The sequence below is a fragment of the Nilaparvata lugens genome, chromosome 8, assembly GCF_014356525.2.
Source record: "Nilaparvata lugens isolate BPH chromosome 8, ASM1435652v1, whole genome shotgun sequence".
In the NCBI taxonomy this organism is placed as follows: domain Eukaryota; kingdom Metazoa; phylum Arthropoda; class Insecta; order Hemiptera; family Delphacidae; genus Nilaparvata; species Nilaparvata lugens.
This window is the reverse complement of record NC_052511.1, coordinates 22228094-22250769: the sequence shown is the minus strand read 5'-3', so window position 1 is coordinate 22250769 and position 22676 is coordinate 22228094. Positions and strand designations below refer to the sequence as shown.

Here is a 22676-nt window from a genome sequence, read left to right as displayed (position 1 = left end):
AAATAATTATTTCAGTATATTCGATGTAATAATCTTGATTTAGAATTTCTATACTTTGTGTAATTACACTTATAAAAAAAAAAAAAAATCAATTTTAAATTTTTTCAAAATTGAAAATAAATTTTTTTTATTGTTGAAGGCGGGCATTTGTAATGTTAGGAAAAAATAATGAAAAATGTCACATTAAATATTATCAAGTTAACTTGAGAGAGAATTAATTTTGTAGTTCAAACTTGTCAATCTCGTACCGCCAAAACAAAATTTTAAACTTGCCGCCTTTTAATGTCAATAAATCAGGTTGAATAAATGAACTCGTTTGAATTGTAACAATAGTTTATTTAATTTTTTATAAAGTTTTGACAGTGTACAAATTAAATAACCAGATTATAACTTAAAATTTAACTTTTATTTGGTTGATACATTGAATTATATAACTCAGATTTCAGTAGCATTGAGATTTATTTGCTCTAGGTAAAGGAAGTTTATAATATATCCTGTTTGTTTCAGTACCTTTTTTCACCTGAGATTCCACGAGTTAGAACAAAAAATTTGGTTGCTCCACATTTATTGGTAAAATTCTAATTAATAGCTTATTATTTCATTTATTTGTTCAATTAAACATAAAGTAGAAAATTTGTTTGTTAATGTAACTTTTGAAAGTGTCAATTTAAATTTTTTAAGGTGTTTAAAATTAAAAGTGGAATCTTAGGCTAAATTCACGTGAGTAAAAATTAATTAATCTAATCTATTTTCAGAAAATCAGTAAAATTTGTTCATTATTTTAAAAATTAGGTCTTGTCAAAAAGAAAACATATTTCAGAGTATAGGTTTGATAGTAATAAGTTTTTTATTGTGTAACATTCTTTTATTTTGTAAACTTGAAAAGTTTTCAATAAAAGTAATCAGATGCAATGTATTTTATTTATTGCCTACGCATTGTCAACTTAATGAAAATGGTAAATTTGTTAGTTTAGGATCCAGAGTAGAATGATGAATATTTTTATTAGACAAGAGGCAAAATCCTTCTTGGAAAATAAGAGTATCAAATGATTCTATCTCTGAAGTGGGGTTTCGGTGCGGATACAATTAAAAGTAGACACACGAAACGCCCCAATTACTCGAATTTAAAAAGTATTGAATGATAATACATGAGATTGTGATACAAGTGATTTATTATGTAAGCAACCAGTTGTAATGTTCATTTCTGATCAATAAAATTATTCATTCATAATAGGTACCTGCTTGATCAATGTATTTTAAAAATTCCAAAGCTAGAAGCAGTACTCCTCCATATTTATTGATGATCAAAGTAACTAATTCCACTTTTACTTTTTGTGTAGCAGTGAAGGTAATATTGTAGTATTATTAAAACTGAATATGAAAAGACTGATAAGAATAGATTGTTGTTACAATCACAAATTAATTGCAATATCCAGAGATTTACTAGGCATATTCCATAATGTCGTATTATTACTTTTTTTTAAATTGCAAATGTCAAGATCTAAACCAATATTGTTTTCTATGTTATTATTTGGAAAAATGTTATGGAACAGAAATTTCAAATATTGAAACTTACTATGACTGGAGATTCTCCCACCGCTTTTTGAGAAAATCGAAAGCCAGGACTGGATTCTTATTGGCTACAACTTCAAATAAAAACGCCCCGTCTTGTTTTCTTATCTCACTGTCTGGATCTAGGATTCTGTTCAAATACCTTTAACGAAACAAATATATAATTATTGCAAAAACAACTGCAGAATGATAATTGAATAAACTCTTGAACATAATATATCATGACGAGTACATTTTAACATATTATTTGAACAATCTTGAATATATATTTATTAATTTATTCATTCAGACATTACATGCAATGCGGGTTGAAATAATTGAGCTTTCCTATTTATACAGAGTATATCAGAGAAACGGGAAATTTTGAAAGTTGAATAATTTCAAGTAAAACAGATCTTTAAATAAAGTTTTTCATATAATTCAATACTAAAAATAACGCCATTTTAGAATAAATAATACCGTAACATCTATTTTTTGAAGATGACATCTTGCAGGTATGTTCCTTTTCTATGCAAACATTCCTGTAGTCTCTTCATCACATTGTCCATGCATGGTTAGACGTAACATTACAACTGGAATTTGAAATCGCTTCTCGAATCTTGGCTTTCAATTCTGCAACAACGGAAGAATTGAAAGACAAGATTCGAGAAGCGATTTCTTTAAATTATTTAACTTTTACAATTTCCCGTTTCTCTGAAATACACTGTATCATGCTGTTAAAATACAACACAAAAACATATTTTATTCAATCTATAGTTGAGGTTATAACTAGTTTATTCTAACTTCTTATTTTACTAATATTGTGATTGAAGAATCTATAAATAATATATTCTTCAAGATCTGAATGTTTCAGTTAAATACATACATTGCGGGTAGAAATAATTGAGCTTGCATATCATCTTAAGCTGCTCAAATACAATATAGAAATATAATTTATTCAGTTACAGTTGCTTGAGGTCATGACGAGTTCATTTTAACTTTCTATTATAGGTCTACTCATATTGTGATAGATGCATCAATAAATAATAGTATGTTCTTTAAGATCGGAATGTTCCACTTCAATGTTTATATTTTTCACATTTCATAATACATTATCGAACAGTATCAGTATCATACAGTATCATATTGAAATATTCCACTGACCTTGAAAGGATGGTGCTATTTTTACTACATCCCAATGCCATGAGAATGACCACTCTATCTGAGGCAATATTTGTCTCATGATATTTTTTCCATAGAAAATTCCACTCTTCATAGCCACCATGTTTGATTGCCGTACAATATGCCTTGGTTTTGAAATCCGCCATTATACTGGAAAGAGGAAAAATTTAACATGAACATAAGCCAAATTGAAAATACACTTTTCCTACAGTTACCTTGAAAAGTGACCATTTCTGCACTGATTACAGAACGCAAAGAATCACGTTTCCGCTCTAGTGCGCAAAGTACTACTTTGCGGACTCTTAATACTTTGTGTATTATCTTATTACATTATATTAAATTATACATTTAGAATATTAGTGATTATTCATTATTTCAAATAATATTTGTTTTCATTCATAAATTGATTGGTTGAAAAATTATTTAGAAATTAAGATTTACTCAAAATTTTCAAATTAATTGGATTAACTTAATTTTTAATTTGAATAAATTATCGATTATTAATTTTCAATTGGATTATCAAGTTTAAAATAAATTAAAGTTGTTATTAATAACAAAATTATACAGACAAACATTTGATGGATTTCAGCCATCATTTTACCCATAATCAACCACTTCTCATATTCAATGGTAACTGTAGGAAAAATTTAATGTGAAATACGTGAGCAAAGTTCCTCTGCTGCACTCAAGAAACCATTCCGCCCTCGCCTACGGCTCGTGCGTGAACGTTTCTTTCGGTGCAGCAAACTATGACTTTGCGCACTAGTTGCACAAATAACTATTGTCTGATGAATATACATGGAATTCAACAGCAATGAAATTCAGTATGATAGGAAGAAAAGTAAAATAAAAGGAGCAGGAAGAATAGGAGATGAAGGAGGAAGAGCAATAGAGCAAAAGAAGTAGTAGTGGATGTGACAGAGAGGAAAGGAAGGATACACCAATTGTGCTTGCTTCATCGCAACGATTTTTATAATAGTAAACGTTATTTTTTCAATTTGAAATAGAACCGTAATTAATAGAATCGACTAGATAATTGAAAGAATAATAAGACGTTGATATTGTTACCATCAAAATCACTGATTGAAGTGAGTATTGCCAAACCACTTATCTGACAATATCTATAAAGTCGTTTTCTTACAATATGCATAGATACGGTATCTACCACAAACATCACATTCACAAAAATACAGGTAGCATACAATAATAGTTTAGTACCTGACGTTTTTACCGAGAATCTCATCATTTAAAAATTGTTTCGCTTCATGAACCAATTTTTGGTGATCACTGTCCGCCGCCACTCCAACTAAATTCAATTGAAGCAATAGGTTCAAATAACCAGTAATTGGAGTTTTTGGGAAGAAAGTGAGCTCTTTGTTGGTATTCACCACCAAATGCAACATGTATTTCTGAAATAAAAATGAATAGTGAATGAGGATGTATGTAGGTATAGAATAAAATGGATTGAAAATAAAAATTAATTGAATCTATTGGACAAGTTAGGAAATTTTTAAAAATCTACCAATTCAGAGAAAAAACATATACAACAGCTTCAAAAATATTGTTGTATAGTAAATAGGACAATATAGTTAGATACTTGAAAATAATATTGATAGAACGCAAATAAGAATCTACTTTTTAATTGCTTCAAAATCACTTCACCTAGAAAACACGCAGATCTACTATTGAATAGTCTAAACAATTTTGAAACTTCTCTAGAATACTATATAGCTTTAAAAGTATGCACTATAAGATACTTCCGTTCAATCAATTATCATGTATTTACTAGAAATTGAATAAGTTCTCATGCTATAGTTGGTTAAGCAGAAAACAAAGTGAAGTATTGATCAATTCCTTGCACATCTTAGTCTACAGAATATTAAAACATAAAGCCCAAAGTCTAAATTTAAATTATTATTCTTCATATCTAGGGCTGCTGTTTAAAAAATGCAAATTAATTTCCAATGTCTGGAGGCCTTTTCCTACATCACTGAACTACTATATTTCCATGTTACTGTTATTTTTATAATGGCCTGACAGATCAATTGAAAAAGTACAGGGTGGATGTGGCTGCGCTTCAGGAGGTAAGATGGAGAGGATCCCACATTTTGAAGACCAAGGACTACACCATACTATGCAGTGGAAATAATACTAACACCTTTGGAACTGCATTTGTGGTGCACAATAACTTACTCGGACAGCTTATAGACTTCAAGGATATTGATGAGAGAATGTGCTCAATAAGGATAAGAGGTAGATTCTTCACAATCACACTGATCTCCGCTCATGCTCCAACGGAGGAAAGTGATGAGGATGCTAAGGATGCTTTCTATGATAGGCTTGAACAACTATACCATAAGGCCCCTGCTCATGATGTGAAAATTATTCTGGGTGACATGAATGCCAAGGTAGGAAGGGAAGAATGCTATAGACCAGCAATAGGCAAGGAGAGTTTACACGAGGAGTCAAATGATAATGGTACACGACTTATCGACTTTGCAATCAGCAACAGAATGACTATTGCAAGCACCTGCTTCCCTCATAAAAATATACATAAAGCAACATGGAAGTCACCTGATGGTCATACACAGAACCAGATTGACCATGTTCTCATAGATAGACGGCATGCTTCAGATATAATGGATGTAAGAGCCTTTAGAGGGGCAGATGTGGACTCTGACCACTACCTGGTGATGGCAACATGCAGGCAGAGAATATCACGACTGCATTCAATAAGAAACCCAAGAGTGACAAAATTTGACACAGATAAATTGAAGACAAGGGAAATTGCTGTGCAATATGAAGAGAAAGTAAAGCATCTATTAGGACCTGGAGAGACGGAGGGGGTCAATGATGTGGAGCGTGATTGGGAAATATTGAAAGGGGCTTTGACAAGAGCAGCAGAGGAAACATTAGGCAACACGCGGCCTGTTCGGAGGGAAGAATGGTTTGACCAAGCATGCAGAGAAGCAATAAGCATGAGAAATGAAGCAAGGCAGAGAGCACTGCAAAGAGTAACCAGGAATACCAGAGAGGCGTTTGTAAGAGCCAGGACTCTGGCAGCAAACATATGTAGAGAGAAGAAACGAGCTTGGGAAAGGAGGAAGATTGGAAAGATACAGGAACAAGCCACAAACAGAAGAATAAGGGAGATGTACAGCTTGGTAAGAGAAGAAAAGAAGGGTTTCCAAGCTAGAGCAGTACTGATAAGAGACAAACATGGAAATCTGGCTGGGGACCCAGCTGCAGTTCTTGATCGATGGGCAGAATATTTTGAGAATCTGTTGAATCCCATCGGTGAGAGAGGTGGGTCCAGATTTTTGGAAGATCAACATACAATTGCAGACCGGGAACCGAGGCTTGAAGAAGTCAGTGAAGCCATGCAGGAGCTGAAGAACAACAGAGCACCAGGCAGTGATAAAATCACAGCTGAACTGTTGAAGCATGGAGGAGAGCTGGTTTTGAGAAAGGTGCATGCCCTGATCTGTAAAGTGTGGAGGGATGAGAAAATGCCAGATGACTGGAAAATGGCACTCCTTTGCCCAATACATAAAAAAGGCTCCAAGTCGGAATGTGCTAATTACCGTGGTATTGCTCTGTTAAATGTAGCTTACAAGGTCTTTGCAAAGGTGTTAGCAAAGAGGCTGGCACCTTATGCTGAAAATGCTCTTGGAGAATATCAGAGTGGTTTCAGACAGGGGAGAGCACCAACGGATCATATATTCACTATCAGAACAATACTGCAGAAATGCTATGAATTCAATATTCCTGTCCATCAGTTATTCATAGACTACAAGCAAGCATATGATAGTGTAGACAGGACGTATATGCTAGAAACACTCTGCATACTGGAGATTCCAGATAAGTTGGTGCACCTTGTGAACATGACATTGACAGGAACCAAAAGCAAAGTTAGTATCGCTGGTCAAAGTTCTCGAGAGTTTGGCATTGAGAGGGGCCTGAGACAGGGAGATACTCTGTCAGGCACTCTGTTTAACCTTGTCTTGGAAAGAGCAGTCAGAAATATAGGTTTGAATGCTGGAGGTACACTGCTCCCAATCAGCAAAATCAACTTGAATCGAAATCAAAACAAGCTCGTTTTGTCAAACGTGAGGGCTTGATTCAAGATTTCATTCGCATGCGTTTTGCTCGAAATGAGTTGAATTCAAGAGTCCGTTTATACATCGTTCAAGCCAGTTTCGAGATCGAAATGCAGGCTCTAATCAGGCTGGTGCTGCGAGCTAAAATCAAGATCGCGTTGCGTGCTCGATTCAGGCCCGAGATGCACGGTCGAATCAGGAATGAGATGCAGTCTTGACTCAGGCTTGAAACGCATGCTGGATGCAATCCGTCCATTCAAGGCCACCTGGCACACCTTTCACGAAATTCAAGCTCGATTCTATACTCAGTGGACATCCATACATTCTATATAATTATAGATGAAATCTATATATAATATATAGATTATATAATATATATATATATATTATAGATTTCATTAATATATAGATTATATAGATGAAATCTATATAATATATAGATTATATAATATATATATATATATATAGACTATATAATATATATATTATATAGATTTCATCTACATATAGAATCTATGGATGTCCACTGAGTATAGAAATAGAGTATTAAGGCAATAGTAAGATTGGAGCATTAGTTTGGAAGAATAATTGAATCATGAATAATAAGAATTACAGATTTATTTCAAATTCTGGATGAAATTTGAATTATGATTAAGCATTTATATTGGATTGCACTGAATCAGATTATTAATATACATTTTATATTTTTAATATTATTCAAATTGAAATATTCTTTAAAATTCTCCTGTGAATGGCAAATTACTTATTCATTCTCTCCTGTCAGGGCAGTCTATAAACTGTCTCTGTAGTTGTATTGATTGAGTCGAGATCGACCTCTGCTAACCAATAACAGCTTGCAGACTGTCCTGAGAGGGAGCAGTGCATGAGTCACTCGCCATTCGATGAATTAATTAAATCAAATCTGCTCTAGTTCAACAGCCCTCTATGCTTGCAACACCTCAAATGGAATACAGTTCATATACATCTGAGTAACACATCAATTATTACTTTGAATATCTATTAAAATATTAAATATTATATATTAATATCTATATTAGTTTATTTTCTTTAAAGCTTAACTTCAGAGTATATCTATATGAGCGAAAAATGTAAATAAGAAAGCATTATTTTCAATAAAATTCAATGATTTTTATTAAATATTACAAAAATTGAACTTTCAATTTATTACTAATTATATATTTTTACTTTGAACTGCTATCGTCCTCGATTTGAGCTTCATGAGGCGTAGTCTCTCTGCTCTTGGTCCTGTAAAATATGAAATGTACAGTTTAGTGGGATAACTTAATAGGTTATTATGAGTAAAATATAAAATTTCTCGGTAATCAATTCTCAGAATGCTGATTATGTAGCTTAAAAACTTTTATAAGTTGGAGACTGATATACATATTGTAACTTTCAGGATAAGTTATTGGTCGAATACTCTACCTTTTGACATACATAAATGAATTTCAACCCCTCATAAGTGGTTGACTTAGACCTTCATAAGGACATCTCATTTACATTTATGACAGTTTGGCACACTGTCAAACGAGAGAATAAAGGGTCTCGAGCATTTCGGGAGCATCTTTTGAAATGAAATGTAAAAATCTGGTGTGGCGCACTCACACAACTTTCCTTGCCGTTATGAAAATTGATCACCTGACGCTATTGTTCCCGCGCATCTCAAGTCTACTATTCAGTGATTTGAGCCAGCTGGTGACAGGGTAATAACGCTGGAGACACACATGAGGTCTGCTATCTCTTCATAGTGAATGATTTAATAGAATCAACAATAATTTGCAATTGAATAATCACATTTTCTCGAATTTAAAGCTTATTTTCAATTTTAGGTGAAAATGTTACTGAACATTAATTGTAGAGATTTTCATGGTCAATCTACTCCACTTGATTTTTTTGTTTCAATTGTATCTGAAGCCTGATAATTGGGATTCTATCTGCATTGATGGGGCGGAGCTCCTGAAATTTTTACAGATATGGGACTTGTGAAAGTTGATAGAGCTTATCAATGACTATTTTAGGTATGAATTTGATCAAAATCGTTGGAGCGGTTTCCGAGAAAATCACGGAAAACCTTGTTTTTGACAACATTTTCACCATTTTAGCCGCCATCTTGAATTGCATTTGATCGAAATTGTTCGTGTCGGATCCTTATAGTGAAAGGACCTTAAGTTCCAAATGTCAAGTCATTCCGTTAATTGGGAGATGAGATATCGTGTACACAGACGCACATACACACACACACACACACACACACACACACACACACACACACACACACACACACACACAGACCAATACCCAAAAACCAGTTTTTTGGACTCAGGGGACCTTCAAACCTTCAAACGTATAGAAATTTAGAAATTGGGGTACCTTAATTTTTTTCAGAAAGCAATACTTTCCTTACCTATGGTAGGCTAATAGGGCAAGGAAAGTAAAAAGTACCAAACAGATTACTAAATAAATAATCAGTTTTTCAATGTGTTTCGTTATTCATCAAAAAAAGTGTTGTTTTAAGTTTTATTACTTTTATCAATGTTTCATTTCTATAAAAACTAAAACTTCAATCAGCCGCCATTTTTGATAAAAGTATCATAGAACATTTTTATTGATGTCGTCATTCTTGTTTTAAAAAGGCCTTTAAAATTATGTACCACACAATGGGTGTTTACATTTTAATATTTGAGTTACAAACCCTCATTTCTTCAAAAACTAAAACTTCAATCAGCCGCCAAAAACTGTGTTTGAAGGAGGTTCCGTCTTTGGGTAGCAGTGATTGGACATTGGTTGCAAAAAGGCAAACATGTAGAAGAAATTTGAAAAGAGTATTGGGAGCAAGCGGTGAAGTGTACGAAACGATGAGTTCTTCTTTGATTCAAGTAACTGATTTGCAATTTCTCCACATGTATTGGGACTACTAATTTATGATTATTCCATACTTTCATAAAAGAAAGCCTTTTTGACATGATTGTTTTATTCACAAATAAGTTTATTGAATGAACTATTTTCATTTCACAACATATTGGACAATTCAATTTTCTATCTGTAAGTCAAATATTTTCTTGGATTTTTATTTTATACTTTGAAAACATGATCAATAATAATAATTTACTAATGATGAATTTTGTGTACGTATATGTATGTCATTGGCCTTTGATGATACTGCTATTTCCTTATAATTGAAAAAAAATGGGTTGGTTCAGGTGGTTTACACTCAGCAAGAATAGTATAATAATAGGTTGCCTTGATCACATAAGACGCGTGGAGAACGCAGCCTGCTATGGTGTGACGTCATGCTGCGACCTCTCGCCCTGGCTTAACATGCATTCAAATGTAAAAATGCCAACTTTGAGCCCTCATAGCAAATCAACCATCAACTTTACATAGAAGTGATTGACATCAAAATGTTCAGCATTTTATCCCCTTTGAAACAATATCAAACTAATTTTCAGTAAAAATCCTATAAATGTTACCGGCGAGTCTAAAACAAATCGTTTGAACACACAATTTGATTTGATAATACCATTTCAAATACGTTTTTGTACTTTCTATTAGTTTTTTCTGCATCGTTTTAGTTCTTTCTCTTAAACAGATTCCATTCTCATTTAGAAATTTTATCCTTATGAAGTCTGTGGAAAGAACTAACAGCTTCTTTAGGAATTTCAGGATATTAACGTTATTTTATCAACAACTCCTGAAAGATAGCAATGCGAACCCATCAACGGTTGCCTAGCTTTATCACAAAAATAAACAGTCTAGATAAGCCCTAAGAATATATGAACATCATTTAAACATTATAAAGATTCTTATTTATCCCAATTATGATAAAAAAATAGATAATCATGACTTTTAATGACTTTAATGCTGTTATTTTATCAAAAAATAAAACGCATTACACTACTGTACTGTAAAGTAGTTGAATAATTTCATGAATAATTAATGTTATATTATTTGAAGTCATAATTTGATGAACTATTTAAATTATAATTAAGATCTATTCTTGCTTTACACAAGTGTTTTTTGCATTCATAAGTATCCCATGGACACATTGAAATAAAAAATATCATACTACCGTGAATAATATATGGTATTTCCTTTGTAAATTTGTGTCCCATGAAAATAATCGATAAAATATACTAATAATAATAATACTGCACTGAGCAGAAACAAAAACACAATACAAGAACAACGTGTTGGCACTACGCTTTCCAGTAGACAACTGAAATAATTATTAGTAACCAGACAGTTCAACGTTCTAAAAATAACTTGTAACCATCAGTTCCATGATTTCGCTAAATTGGTTCTAGGTATATGTCAATTAATAAAGTCTTAAACAAATATCATTAATACAAATGCTTGCAACTAGCATTCCAGGCGACGATACAACTATCAATTTTCACAAACAATTGTCAAATAAGGAACAATCATTTTTAAATATTATTGGACGACCAGCATAAAATTAAATGAGTTCGCTTCATTTTGTCATATTATTGTTTAAAATAAGTCCAAAACAAATAAGTTACCAGCTTTTTCACAAATATGAATAGGTTTTACCGATTGAATATAGTGATAGATTCAAGGACTTTCTACACTTTTCGAAATGAATTAATGTTTTCAAAATACACATTGATGTGGAGCTTGTTTCTTTCCGAATTGAATAGCATATTCATATTTTTTATCAATACAGCGGTTTTTATGTGAGGAAGTGATATTTGACGCGGTGTTTTGTATGTAATTCTTATGGGAAGCCGGCGTTTGCCACGTAGGCTCATGCCATCTCATCCGCGTATGTAAACGCGATTGAGGCAACCTGCTATACACTATCCTTGGTTTACACTCCCATTCTATATAAAGACCGAGTGGCACATATATGTGTCACGAGTGAAAAAACCCTGAAATTTGAGAAACTTGAGGAATTTAACGATATTCCAGAGTAATTCAAATTACTGTTAAGGAAATATTCATTTCAACAGGTGATATGATTTGGAATGTGTGGAGTATTCTGTATTAATTGACTGGTATATATGAAGTAAACCTAATTTTTTATTGGGAGGAGTTGATTAGTCATGTCGCACATATATGTGCCACCCAGGAGCAAATGTGCTATTCCTTTTTAGTCGAATATATGACATTTTTGGTTATGTAAATATGGATGTTACTTATTTTTATTGTATGTTAATTTTTATATGTTAGCAAGGTTAGCGTTTTAGGCAATATTTACACTGCACTGTAGTAGATAGCCGTATTTGTTTTTCAAACCATACCTGTAGGTATGTAAATAAAAACAGAAATTCAAGTACCCATTTTAAAATTGGCATATTTCTTTTTAGAAATAAAAATATTAGAATAATATTATTTTTATTTTTCTTTGATTTCTATTCTCAAGTATTATTCCAGGTAGCCCTAAAGAAAAAAGACTATAGGTATGTTTTATCCCAGTAATGCGTTCACACTAACTCACTCAAAGTTGCAACCATATTAGCCCAGTCAATATAGACATGAAAAAGAGGGCCTGCTAGTAATTTATATTTTATTTCTGATTTTTATACCTATATTTTTTTAAACATCAATGAAAATTAAACTTGAACTTTCAGCAGTAAAATATTATAAAAACATTTTGGGACATATTATTCATTATCAAAATTGGGAATAAAATAGTTTTGGGCAAAGCCTGCTATTCTTTCCAAATTATATTTTTATGATTTGTGATTGTATCCACAAAAGGATAAATAAATTCAGAGCCAATCAATATTTGCATGATAAATAATTGTCTTGTTCTATATAGATACAGAGTGGCCCAAAAACCTTGTATTTTCGATAAAATGGATATTTTCAGAAAATATTTTTTTAATAGTTCAACAATACTATGAAGAATCTATCCTCTAAATCTCAAGGATTTATCTTTAACCGAATTTTAAATGTTCTGTCCGAAAAATTCAAACTTTAGGCTCTCATATCTCAAAAAGTAATGATCGGAAAAATGTTTTTCTGAGGATACCTTTTCATTTTGATAGGTTGATGATATACAAACCGAAAAACTTTGAAAAATATCACCAGTATAAATGTTATTTTTAGCCTTTGCACAACCTTAAACCGACTCTAGCCGCGGTTCACACTTCTGCCAGTTCACTCATTCGTCAAACTTCTTGTAACATATCCAACATTATTGAGATTTATTGTGACTTAAGTCTCCAATATGGTTCTTTGGAAATTACAATACTAATTTGCAGCTTGTTTTACAATAAATTTTTGCTTCATATGAAATTAAAAATCTGAGCCTATTCAATTATAAAGTTATCATTTTAAAATTTTAAAACTGCTTTAGTGATTAGGAAATAGTATAGTGCAACTTACTGAAAATGGTTTCCATCAGATGTAGAAAGGAGTTTTAAATCTAAAACTGTAGTTGGCAGCATATTCGTCTGTCATGGTGGATTTTGGTATATGCGTCTGCAGTTCTATTCCCACCTTTGCCTGAAATCAAATGATACATTAAATGTATGAAAGCGATTTTCTAATTGAAAGGAATTTTATAAGTGATAGTAAATGATATAACAATAAACCAATACAAGAGAGTTTTAAGGACCTTACATAGTACTGAACTAATTATCAAATTGTAGCCTATCAATGAGAATGATTGCTTTTATTTACAATTTATTTAAAGTATTTCTCAAGGGGGTTATTTTATACTGGTCATATTGGAATAAATATGGTTTAATCTAATCAAAATATTAAAAAAAATTTAGTTCATGTCCCTAACAAAAATGTAACTATAGTCCCAAATAAATATAACTAATAATTAGTAGGTAGGCCTATAATGGTGTTATGAATAGTTCTATTATTGTAACATTTTACAATAGCTTCTTTTATATCATAACCATCCATGATATAAATCAATCTATTATAATATTACTGAATCATATAATCACTAGCTTAAAATGTATTGAATCATGAAATTAAAACCACTAACTTAATAGTTTTTTACAAGTTTGAAGTTAACCAACAATGATAACAGTTTAATCAACTGTTAGACCCGGTTGCACAAAAGCCGGTTAAATTTTAACCGTGATTAACTTCATGAGAACCAATCAGAGAATGCGTTTTTGATAAAACGGCTTCTCTGATTGGCTCTCGCGGAATTAATCATGGTTAAAATTTAACCGGCTTTTGTGCAACCGGGCCTTAGTGTTTGAAAATGATAAACATTCAATTTATAAACACTAAAAATTGCAATTACTGTTATATTAGGGTTATTAATAGGGCTTGACATAAAATCTTAAAACTGCTCCAGTAATTCTTGAATATAGACTATTGTAGGTAGCCTAAGTTTGTTTGTTAAGGTTACAAGTAAGTTTGTTTATGTAGGCTATGTTGAAAAATTTGATCATTGAACGAGTGCAACTTACTGAAAATGGCTTTCATCAAATGTAGAGAGGAGAAGAACTTTTTTCAAATCTAATCCTTGGCATCATATTCATCTGTCATGGTGGATTTTAGTATAATATGTATCTGCAGTTCTATTCCCACCTTCGTCTGAAATCAAATGGAACATGTATGAAAGCAATTATCTAATTGAAAGAAATTTTGGCTAAAGTGCACGTCCAGTGCCAACATACTTGTAATCAAATTTTTGGTTGGGATCGATTTAGTATAATATTTTGAGCACAAAATCAAAAAATTAAACGGAGGTCACTATTGTTTTCAAAATAAACTAAGTTCAAAGTAGCACAACTTTACATGCATTTAACCCATGCTATAAGTAGCAACCATAAGTAGCTAAGGTTAGGAAAAGCTTTAGGTTAATAAAGCTTAGGTTAGAAAAAGCTTTGGGTTAGGAAAACTCAGATTAGGAATATCATAATTTGATGATTTCAATAATCAAAATGGCTGCTACTCATAGGTTAAATGCATGTAAAATTGTGCTACTTTGAACTTAGTTTATTTCAAAAACAAAAGTGACCGCCGTTTAATTTTTGTGATTTTGTGCTCAAAATAGCATACTTAATAATCAATCCCAACCAAAAATTTGATGACAGGTATGTTGGCACTGGACGTGCATTTACACCGAAATTTTGAAGTAATAATTTAGTATGGTTTTAATAAATTGATAGTATTAAAACAATAAACCAATACAAGGGAGTATTTAAGGACCTTACATAGTACTGAACTAATTATTAAATTGTAGCCTATCAATAAGAATGATTGCTGCTATTTACAGTTTATTTAGAGTATTTCTCAAGAGGTTGATTTGATACTAGGCTAGTCATATTGAAATAAATAATGTTTTATCTAATCAAAATACTGTATTCAAAAAGTTAATTAGGTCAAATGTAACCATAGTCCCTAATATGCCTATAAATAACCAATATTATTAGTTGGTAGGCCTATTCTCTTATTAGCTTTATTATTGTAACATTTTACAATAGCTTCTTATATCTTAAACATTCATAATAATTAAATCAATCTATTATGATATTACTGAATCATATAATCACTAGTTTAAAAATTATTTCATAGGCTTGGTGTGTGACATGATTTTTAGCACAAACTGGAATCTAATTTGAAAAAATGATATAACTTTCTCAATTTTGGTTGGAAACATTTGAAATTCTAGGACAATGTTTATAACATGAACAGAATCGTTAATTATTTTTTTCAAAATTTTCCATCATCAATTACCAATTATTTAAAATTTTAAACGTTAGTAGCCCGTCAACGGCCCGTCTGACGGGATTTTTGCATTGAGAAGAAGTGCTGGAAATCTACTTCTGTAGCCGAATAAGTGATAAAAGACTGCTTTTTTGAACATTTTTGGGAAACTTAGAAATCGATCAAATTTTTTCCAAGTCCCTATTTGGATTAAAATTAGCGCAAAAGGTCTATTATATCATCAACAGTACGTTGTAGACGATTTTCGCAAGAGACAAAAAGTGTTTGAAATTCAATTCTGCATCCGAACTATTGATTAGAAATACAATTTTTCGACTTTTTTGGGAAACTTGAACATCTGGCAAATTTATTAAGTCCCTCTGGATTTAGCGCAAAAGGTCAATTATATCGTTAACAGTGCATTTTAGACGATTTTCGCAGAAGACAAAAAGTATTTGAATTGCAATTCTGCACCCGAATTTATTAACAAAAAGCTTAAAATGAGACTTTTTGGAAAACTCAAAAAATTTCAGTCTTAATTTGTGTAAAACATTTTCTTTATCTCGATAACGGTGAGTTGGAGACTTTTTTGGAGGATTTTTGAAGAAGATAGAAAGGGATTGGAATTCAATTCCACTTAGGAATATTGGTCAGAAAGCCTAAATTGAGACATTTTTAGGGATTAAGATACACAGGTGAGGGGGGAGGAGACACCTTCTGAAAAAAATGTTTGATTTTCACTTATAACATTTTCACTTAGTGTGTTGACTGGGTAGGTACTGTAGAAATTCCATACTGTACCAACCTTTCTAACGTTTATTTTAGTAAACATTTCTAAGTTTATCAAACGTTGTTTTCATAACGTTTATCAGCAATATACATTCTAGACGTTTATTGAACGTTTATAGAGTAAACGTTCATTTTAGTAAAATTCCCTAACGTTTATTGAACGTTGTTTTCATAACGTTTATCGGATTTATACATTTTAAACATTTATTAATTTATTAAACGTTTTTTAAACTTTTTGTGCTGTGTGGGATGAACACTACAGGTTGATCTCTTCTCCCCTGTATTAGAGGAGATTTTGGAAGTGACAATGAGAAATAGACAATGTAAAGAAGACAATGTAGAATAGGCTACTCGAGGATTGTTTGACACTCACAATAGAAACAAAATCCAAGGGAATGCGTAGCAAGCTATATTCAAGATCGATTCAAATCGGCTTTAACCAATACCTACTATTACTTCAGGCCCCTACAACTGATCTCTAATAAACTATGACGTCATCACATGTAGATCATCGATGATCTACTGGCGGTAAGCAAGCGAGTAAGTAATAGTAGGTATTGAATAAGGGCGCTGATGCTTGTTATCACATCTGATATGGTAATCAACAAAATTTGAATTACAAATTCAATTTTAACGGTGTTCCATTTCAATGAATATGGTTTGTTTATCATTCTTCTAATATTTGTTTGTGAAAAGTAATAATGAATTTGGGGTTTTAAATCATTGGGATACTGCTGTGTACCGGTACCTAATTGTTGCGGGAATTATAACAAGATTCCAAAAGTTTCCGTACGGTTTTAAAGTTTAAAACGGTTTTTTTACTTTTTCGAAAGATTACTTTGAAACGAAAATGGATACGAGCGATAAGAAGAAAGAGCTTCAATTCTACAAAACAACGGTTTACATGAAGTGTAGAAGAACAGTGTAAATAAAGTGTGAGTGGAAAATTTAATTAAAGTGTGGAAGAACAGTGTAAATAAAATGTGAAATAACAGTGTAATTAGAGTGTGGAAGAACAGTGTGAATAAAGTGTGTGAAAGAACTTTTGAATTAATAAATTAAAAAGTAAATGCAAAGTGTTGGAACTGCCCATAACATCAAAATATTGAAGGTTTTACCTAACTGAAAAACATCTCCTGATGGGTTTCTTTGTACTACAGATCAATTGTGATCAAGTTTGTGGGAGCCTCTTTCCTAAAAAAGAGTTAGGAAATTTGGTTTATCTTTGATTTACCTCTCCTTCGACTCTGATACAGGCTATTATTAAGTATTTTTGGTTGAGATGAATTTATCAATAGCTCTATCACTGAATTGAGTAGGCCTATGTCTATCAATCTGAAAATATGGATAAATTATTGCATTTGTGGAATAGTGTTTTTATTTCAATAAAATTTCTATTTATTAAAATACAAGTGTCTTTAATTTGAAATTTAGATAGTATTCCATCCAATAAAAATTCATACAGTAACAAAAGTTACATTGATAAGCTAGTAGAAACTACTACGATCTAGGAAGAATCAATCTACATGTTATGACGTCATTAATTAGTTGTGGGGCCTGAAGTAATAGTAGGTATTGCTTTAACTGACAAGGGTTATTCAAGGCAGAGTCAAGACTTGTTTGACTCATGCAATAAAAGCTGAAATCGAACGAATACCTTTCGAGCCATATTCAAGATCGATTCTAATCAAGACTGTTAGCTTTGACTGACAAGGGAATTCAAGGCAAAGTCAAGACTTGTTTGACCCATGCAATAAAAGCTAAATTCGAACGAATACATAGCATGCCATATTAAATTTCGATTCCAACCAAGTTTGTTAGCCTTGAAAAACAAGGGTATGCTGCTTTCGATTCTAGTATGGAAATTCAAGGGGACTTCGAGTTGAATGTCAAGCAACTTCGTTTCCAGCTGGATTCAACTTCAGCCTTGATTGACAAGTGAAGGCTGCTTCTAATTCAAGCCTTGAATCAAGCCTTACTGCTGACTGGGCTTACTAGAATGGCACAGTGCCTAGCATACGCAGATGATGTAGACATCTTAGCCCGAAGGGAGGAGGATCTGATTGAAAGTTTTAGAAAATTGGAGGAAGAGTCAAAAAAGCAGGTTTGGCAGTCAATGGAAGTAAGACTGTGTACATGAGGATGGCTAGAGACCAGAGAAGGATACCTGAAGAGCTCGCACTGGAAGGACATCGTTTTAAAACAGTAGAATGTTTTAAGTATCTTGGATCCCTGATCACTAACAAAAATGAAAATCAAATGGAAATCAAAGAGAGATTGAAAGCTGGAAATAGGGCATACTTCAGTCTACAGAAAATCCTTAGATCAGGCTGTTAAGCTGGAGCAGTAAAATTGAAATTTATAGGACAGTTCTGCGACCAGTGGTGATGTATGCTTGTGAAACATGGGTGTTGACAAGTTGTGATAAGATGCTGTTGAATCGATGGGAGAGAAAAATCCTAAGAAGAATTTATGGGCCAGTGCTAGAGGCTGATAGGTGGCGACTCAGGAAAAATGATGAGCTCTATAATCTGTATGGGCAACCGAGCATTGTTGCTGAAATTAGAAGAGCACGTATTCGTTGGTTGGGCCATGTGGAACGTATGCCGGAAACCCGTACAGCGCGTATGTCTCTGTATCAGCAACCAGGGGGACAAAGAAAGCGTGGTCGACCACGCAAGAGATGGTTGGACGACGTGGAGGCAGACCTTCAATCCTTGGGCGTGAGAAGGTGGAGGCAGCGAGCACAGGACAGAGATGCATGGAAAAGGCTTGTGGAGGAGGCCAAGGCTCTTCAAGGGCCGTAGAGTCAATGAGTAGTAGTAGTTATTTTTATAATATAAAAATGATCAGTGTGTGAAAGCGTCTGTCATAATATATTACAGAACCTCTGCAACTCTATATGAGACGGCCATTTTACTATTTCAAATGCGAAGGCCGGTTGCACAAAAGCTAAAATTTTAATCATGTTCATATTCCACGAAAACCAGAGAAGTTTTTCTGAGAAGAAGACCTCTTTGATTGCTTCTCGTGGCATATTGAATCGGAATTAAAAGTTAACAGAACTGTTTACCGGGTAAAAGGCCTAGTGTATTGGAGCTTTTGTCCCTTATTACAGAATTTCTTAATTATTTTGTCAGACAACAAATTCAGAAACAAAAATGCATTACATAGGAAAACACGAATTTATAGAAAATAATAAATATAAATAGGTGCTAGTGATTCTTTGTATCTAAAGAAATAGATCATAAACAATTATTAACGAGAAATAAACCTTCAAATCGTCAGAAGCATCCGTATCCCGCATGAGTTTTCCGATAAACGACAATTTTTCGGAAGCAATCGACCAGGGAAAATAGGAATTATCTCGGGGCAAATGCAGACTGAAGCCCAGGGCAGTCGAGTAGTTGGTCCTTCCGGTGGCTGCCAAACTAAACACATCTGACAACAGCTGAGCTCTAATCGTTTCTGGCATTTTCAGATACGATTCCTGCAATCTACGCCAGTTTTCTTCATCGTAGTTCACCTTATAGTAGCCTGAAAATATAAATTTTCATAAAAACATTTATTTGAATTATATTTTTATTTCAGTCGTCAGCCTAATTTTAGTTAAAATGTAATATTCACAGAGAGTATCTTCTTTTTATTTACGCCCAATAGCATATGCCCAATGGGATAGAATATGTTGGGTGGCAGAGTTGAAGAGCTCATTGCATACAATATTGTATCTTATCAAGTTTTCAAGTTTGTTATAAAGTTAATTTTATTTGTAACTAATACTGTTTAGTTTCTCATTGGTTAGTTTTGTAACTTATTAATTTTTCACTCTACTTATTGTGCTAATTACTTGTAACATATCACAGGTATTGACATTTTGAAATTAGTATAATTATTTCAGTTCTCACCAGTGTGTTTTAAATTTATCAGCAGCCAGTCATCAGGATCAATATTTGTAATTTTCTTAGTCGGTTTGGATGGTTCTAACCAAATTTTTGGCTGGGTGTTGTTGAAGTCCATTTCACTTTGTGTGGTGTATGAAACAGGTACCCACCACTTATCTTCACTGGTGAATTCATTCAGCACGAAATATCGCTCCTGAAAAAAGCAAAATATAGTGCGTACTTTTGAATTGGTTATTATAAACAGTTTTTTCGAATCAACTATAACGTCAGTAGGTTACTGGGGGATTTTTTGCTCGGAAACAAAATTTATCTCACTGTAAATAATAATCACTTTTGTAGCGTCCTTATTAATGAAATTGTAAGAATTTCACACTCTTTGAAGGAAAATAGACTATAACTCAATATAGATAAGAATTTAACACTAAAATGCATATTTTTCACATTTTACAAAATTAGCATTTACAAAATAACATTTTGAGCATTTCATACTCTTACAATTGAAATTCCTAAACTTAAAATTAAAAACTAAAATGGACATCTTACGCACATGAAAAATAGTCCTGAATGAGAAAACAGCCGGTATCAATCACACACAATATCTATTACTCGAAATTTGTCAATGAAACACATTTTCCCTAGTTCTTAGACTGTAGAGAGCTTTAAAAAATATATTTTCAATGATACCGCAAGATCTCGGTTTGTTCGAGACTGAATTGCTGGCTTTCACCAACTGGGACTACCGTATAGGTACCTTTCTTTATTGTTTATTGAAACAATATAGCTGATCATACCTACAAAATATTTTGACGATCTTGTATTGAGATCTATCTCTTTTGGTACAATCAGAACATAATATAATAAAATGGTAAGTTATACTATGGAAAATATGATATCAACTGTTTCGAACATGGTTTCTACGATCTCTTTTTTATTTTAAAAAGTTCAATAATTTTTTCACAAACTAGAAATCCATGCAACACATTTAATAGTATCATGCGGCAAAGTTTCAAGGCTGTTATTCATGATCGATGCTTGATTCAAAATTCAGAGTGAACTGGGACCTCATTTCTCATTTCTAGAAAAAAACCTATATAAGAATTCATTGTAGTTGTTCAGTACATTCGTCTACTTTAGTACGTTACCGTACTACGTTCTTACTACAGTTACTGTATAAAGGTATAAGTCTATAATGTATAAATGTTACTGCATAATGAAGTGTTTTATTTTATTTATCTATTCCTCATAAATTACAGAACAAATCAATAAACTTTACAATATAAACTGCTATAATGAAACTTTATAATGAAGTCATTATATTTTCTGTAATTCAGTAAATGATTCAACAAAATAAAAAATTCGGAACTACTTCCTCCAAAAAAAGCAAGTTCGAGCTAGGGGAACAGTCTTAAAATTTAGTAACTGATGTAGTTCTTACTACTAAGCTGAATGATACCTGCTGTTTTCTTATTCATGGCTTTTTTCTTTAGACAATAAACCTTAGTTTTTATCCAAGTAACTTACATAATTACGGTACGGTAGTTGAAAATATTATCTTTTATTCGCTAGTAGGAGTAGGAACTTGAAAATATTGCAGTAAAGTCTGCTGCAAAGTCAGTGCGAAAGGTTTAGTTTTGTGAATTCATTTGAAAAATGTTCACTCCCTGACCTGTGTGACACTAGCCGTTCCCTGTTCATAATCCCTGTGCACCGTGACGACAGGGAAGCCAGGCAGCAGGGTCCAAGTGTCCATGATCTGCTTGACGTCGACACCCTGAGGCAGACTCGAGGCAGCCTCGACCGTGACCGCTCGCCATAGCTGGTCCTGGCATGCATTCGAGTAGGCGTGCTCGGTCAGGTAGCGCTTGAGACCCGCGCGGAACACCCGCTCACCCAGAAACTGGCTCATCATGTTGATTATCGAGGCGCCTGGTCGAACCAAATCACATTAGAAAACATTTAGTGGGATTGGATAAGACCGGAGTAGACCAGATATAAGATAATGTAGAATGAAGAAGCGTCTGGTAAATAACGTGAATTAGAATAGCATAAGATCAAATCAGTATGGAATAAGATAGAGAGCAGAGTAAGATAAAAGCCCAATCAAATTGTTTTTCTATTGTATATTAGTACAGTTGTTAATACTTTCAACGTGAAAGCATGAAACAATAAAACTGAATTCAATGTATGTGTGCTTTTATTAGACAGACCCTTGTGGAGCACGGCGGCTTACCTGCAGCTAGTAGAAAATAAAATCAGGATGGAATCAAATCATTTTTACCGATCATATCGGGAAAAATAAAATGGCAGATAAGAAAAGTAAAATGGAATTGATATGGAACCAGCTCAGACCAGATCACAGGCAGTAGAAAAATATTATCAAATCAGATCGCATTGGGATAGAAACATAGAATCAGTAGTAGATTCATTAGATCACACTAAACAAGATCAGATCAGATAAAAAAATAATTTGGATTCGAATTTCAAT

General features: G+C 32.8%; 1 protein-coding gene and 1 long non-coding RNA gene across 7 annotated transcripts in view; both read right to left on the bottom strand.

Annotated features, from left to right (window-relative positions):
- Positions 1 to 22676, bottom strand: part of LOC111044204 (aminopeptidase N) — a 73607-nt gene that overhangs the window by 10319 nt on the left and 40612 nt on the right. For all 6 annotated transcript variants that reach the window (XM_039434262.1, XM_039434263.1, XM_039434267.1 and 3 more), the window contains 6 exons: positions 21858 to 22117; positions 20195 to 20384; positions 19564 to 19826; positions 3952 to 4142; positions 2716 to 2883; positions 1577 to 1714 (listed from right to left, as the gene is read on the bottom strand). In XM_039434262.1, the coding sequence (XP_039290196.1) occupies positions 1577 to 1714; positions 2716 to 2883; positions 3952 to 4142; positions 19564 to 19826; positions 20195 to 20384; positions 21858 to 22117 (1210 nt within the window). The remainder of the gene's footprint in view (positions 1 to 1576; positions 1715 to 2715; positions 2884 to 3951; positions 4143 to 19563; positions 19827 to 20194; positions 20385 to 21857; positions 22118 to 22676) is intronic.
- Positions 7961 to 14518, bottom strand: LOC120352659. The gene is made up of 3 exons (XR_005572005.1): positions 14258 to 14518; positions 13206 to 13325; positions 7961 to 8099 (listed from the first exon to the last, which is right to left on the bottom strand). It is a non-coding gene; the product is annotated as an uncharacterized LOC120352659 (long non-coding RNA).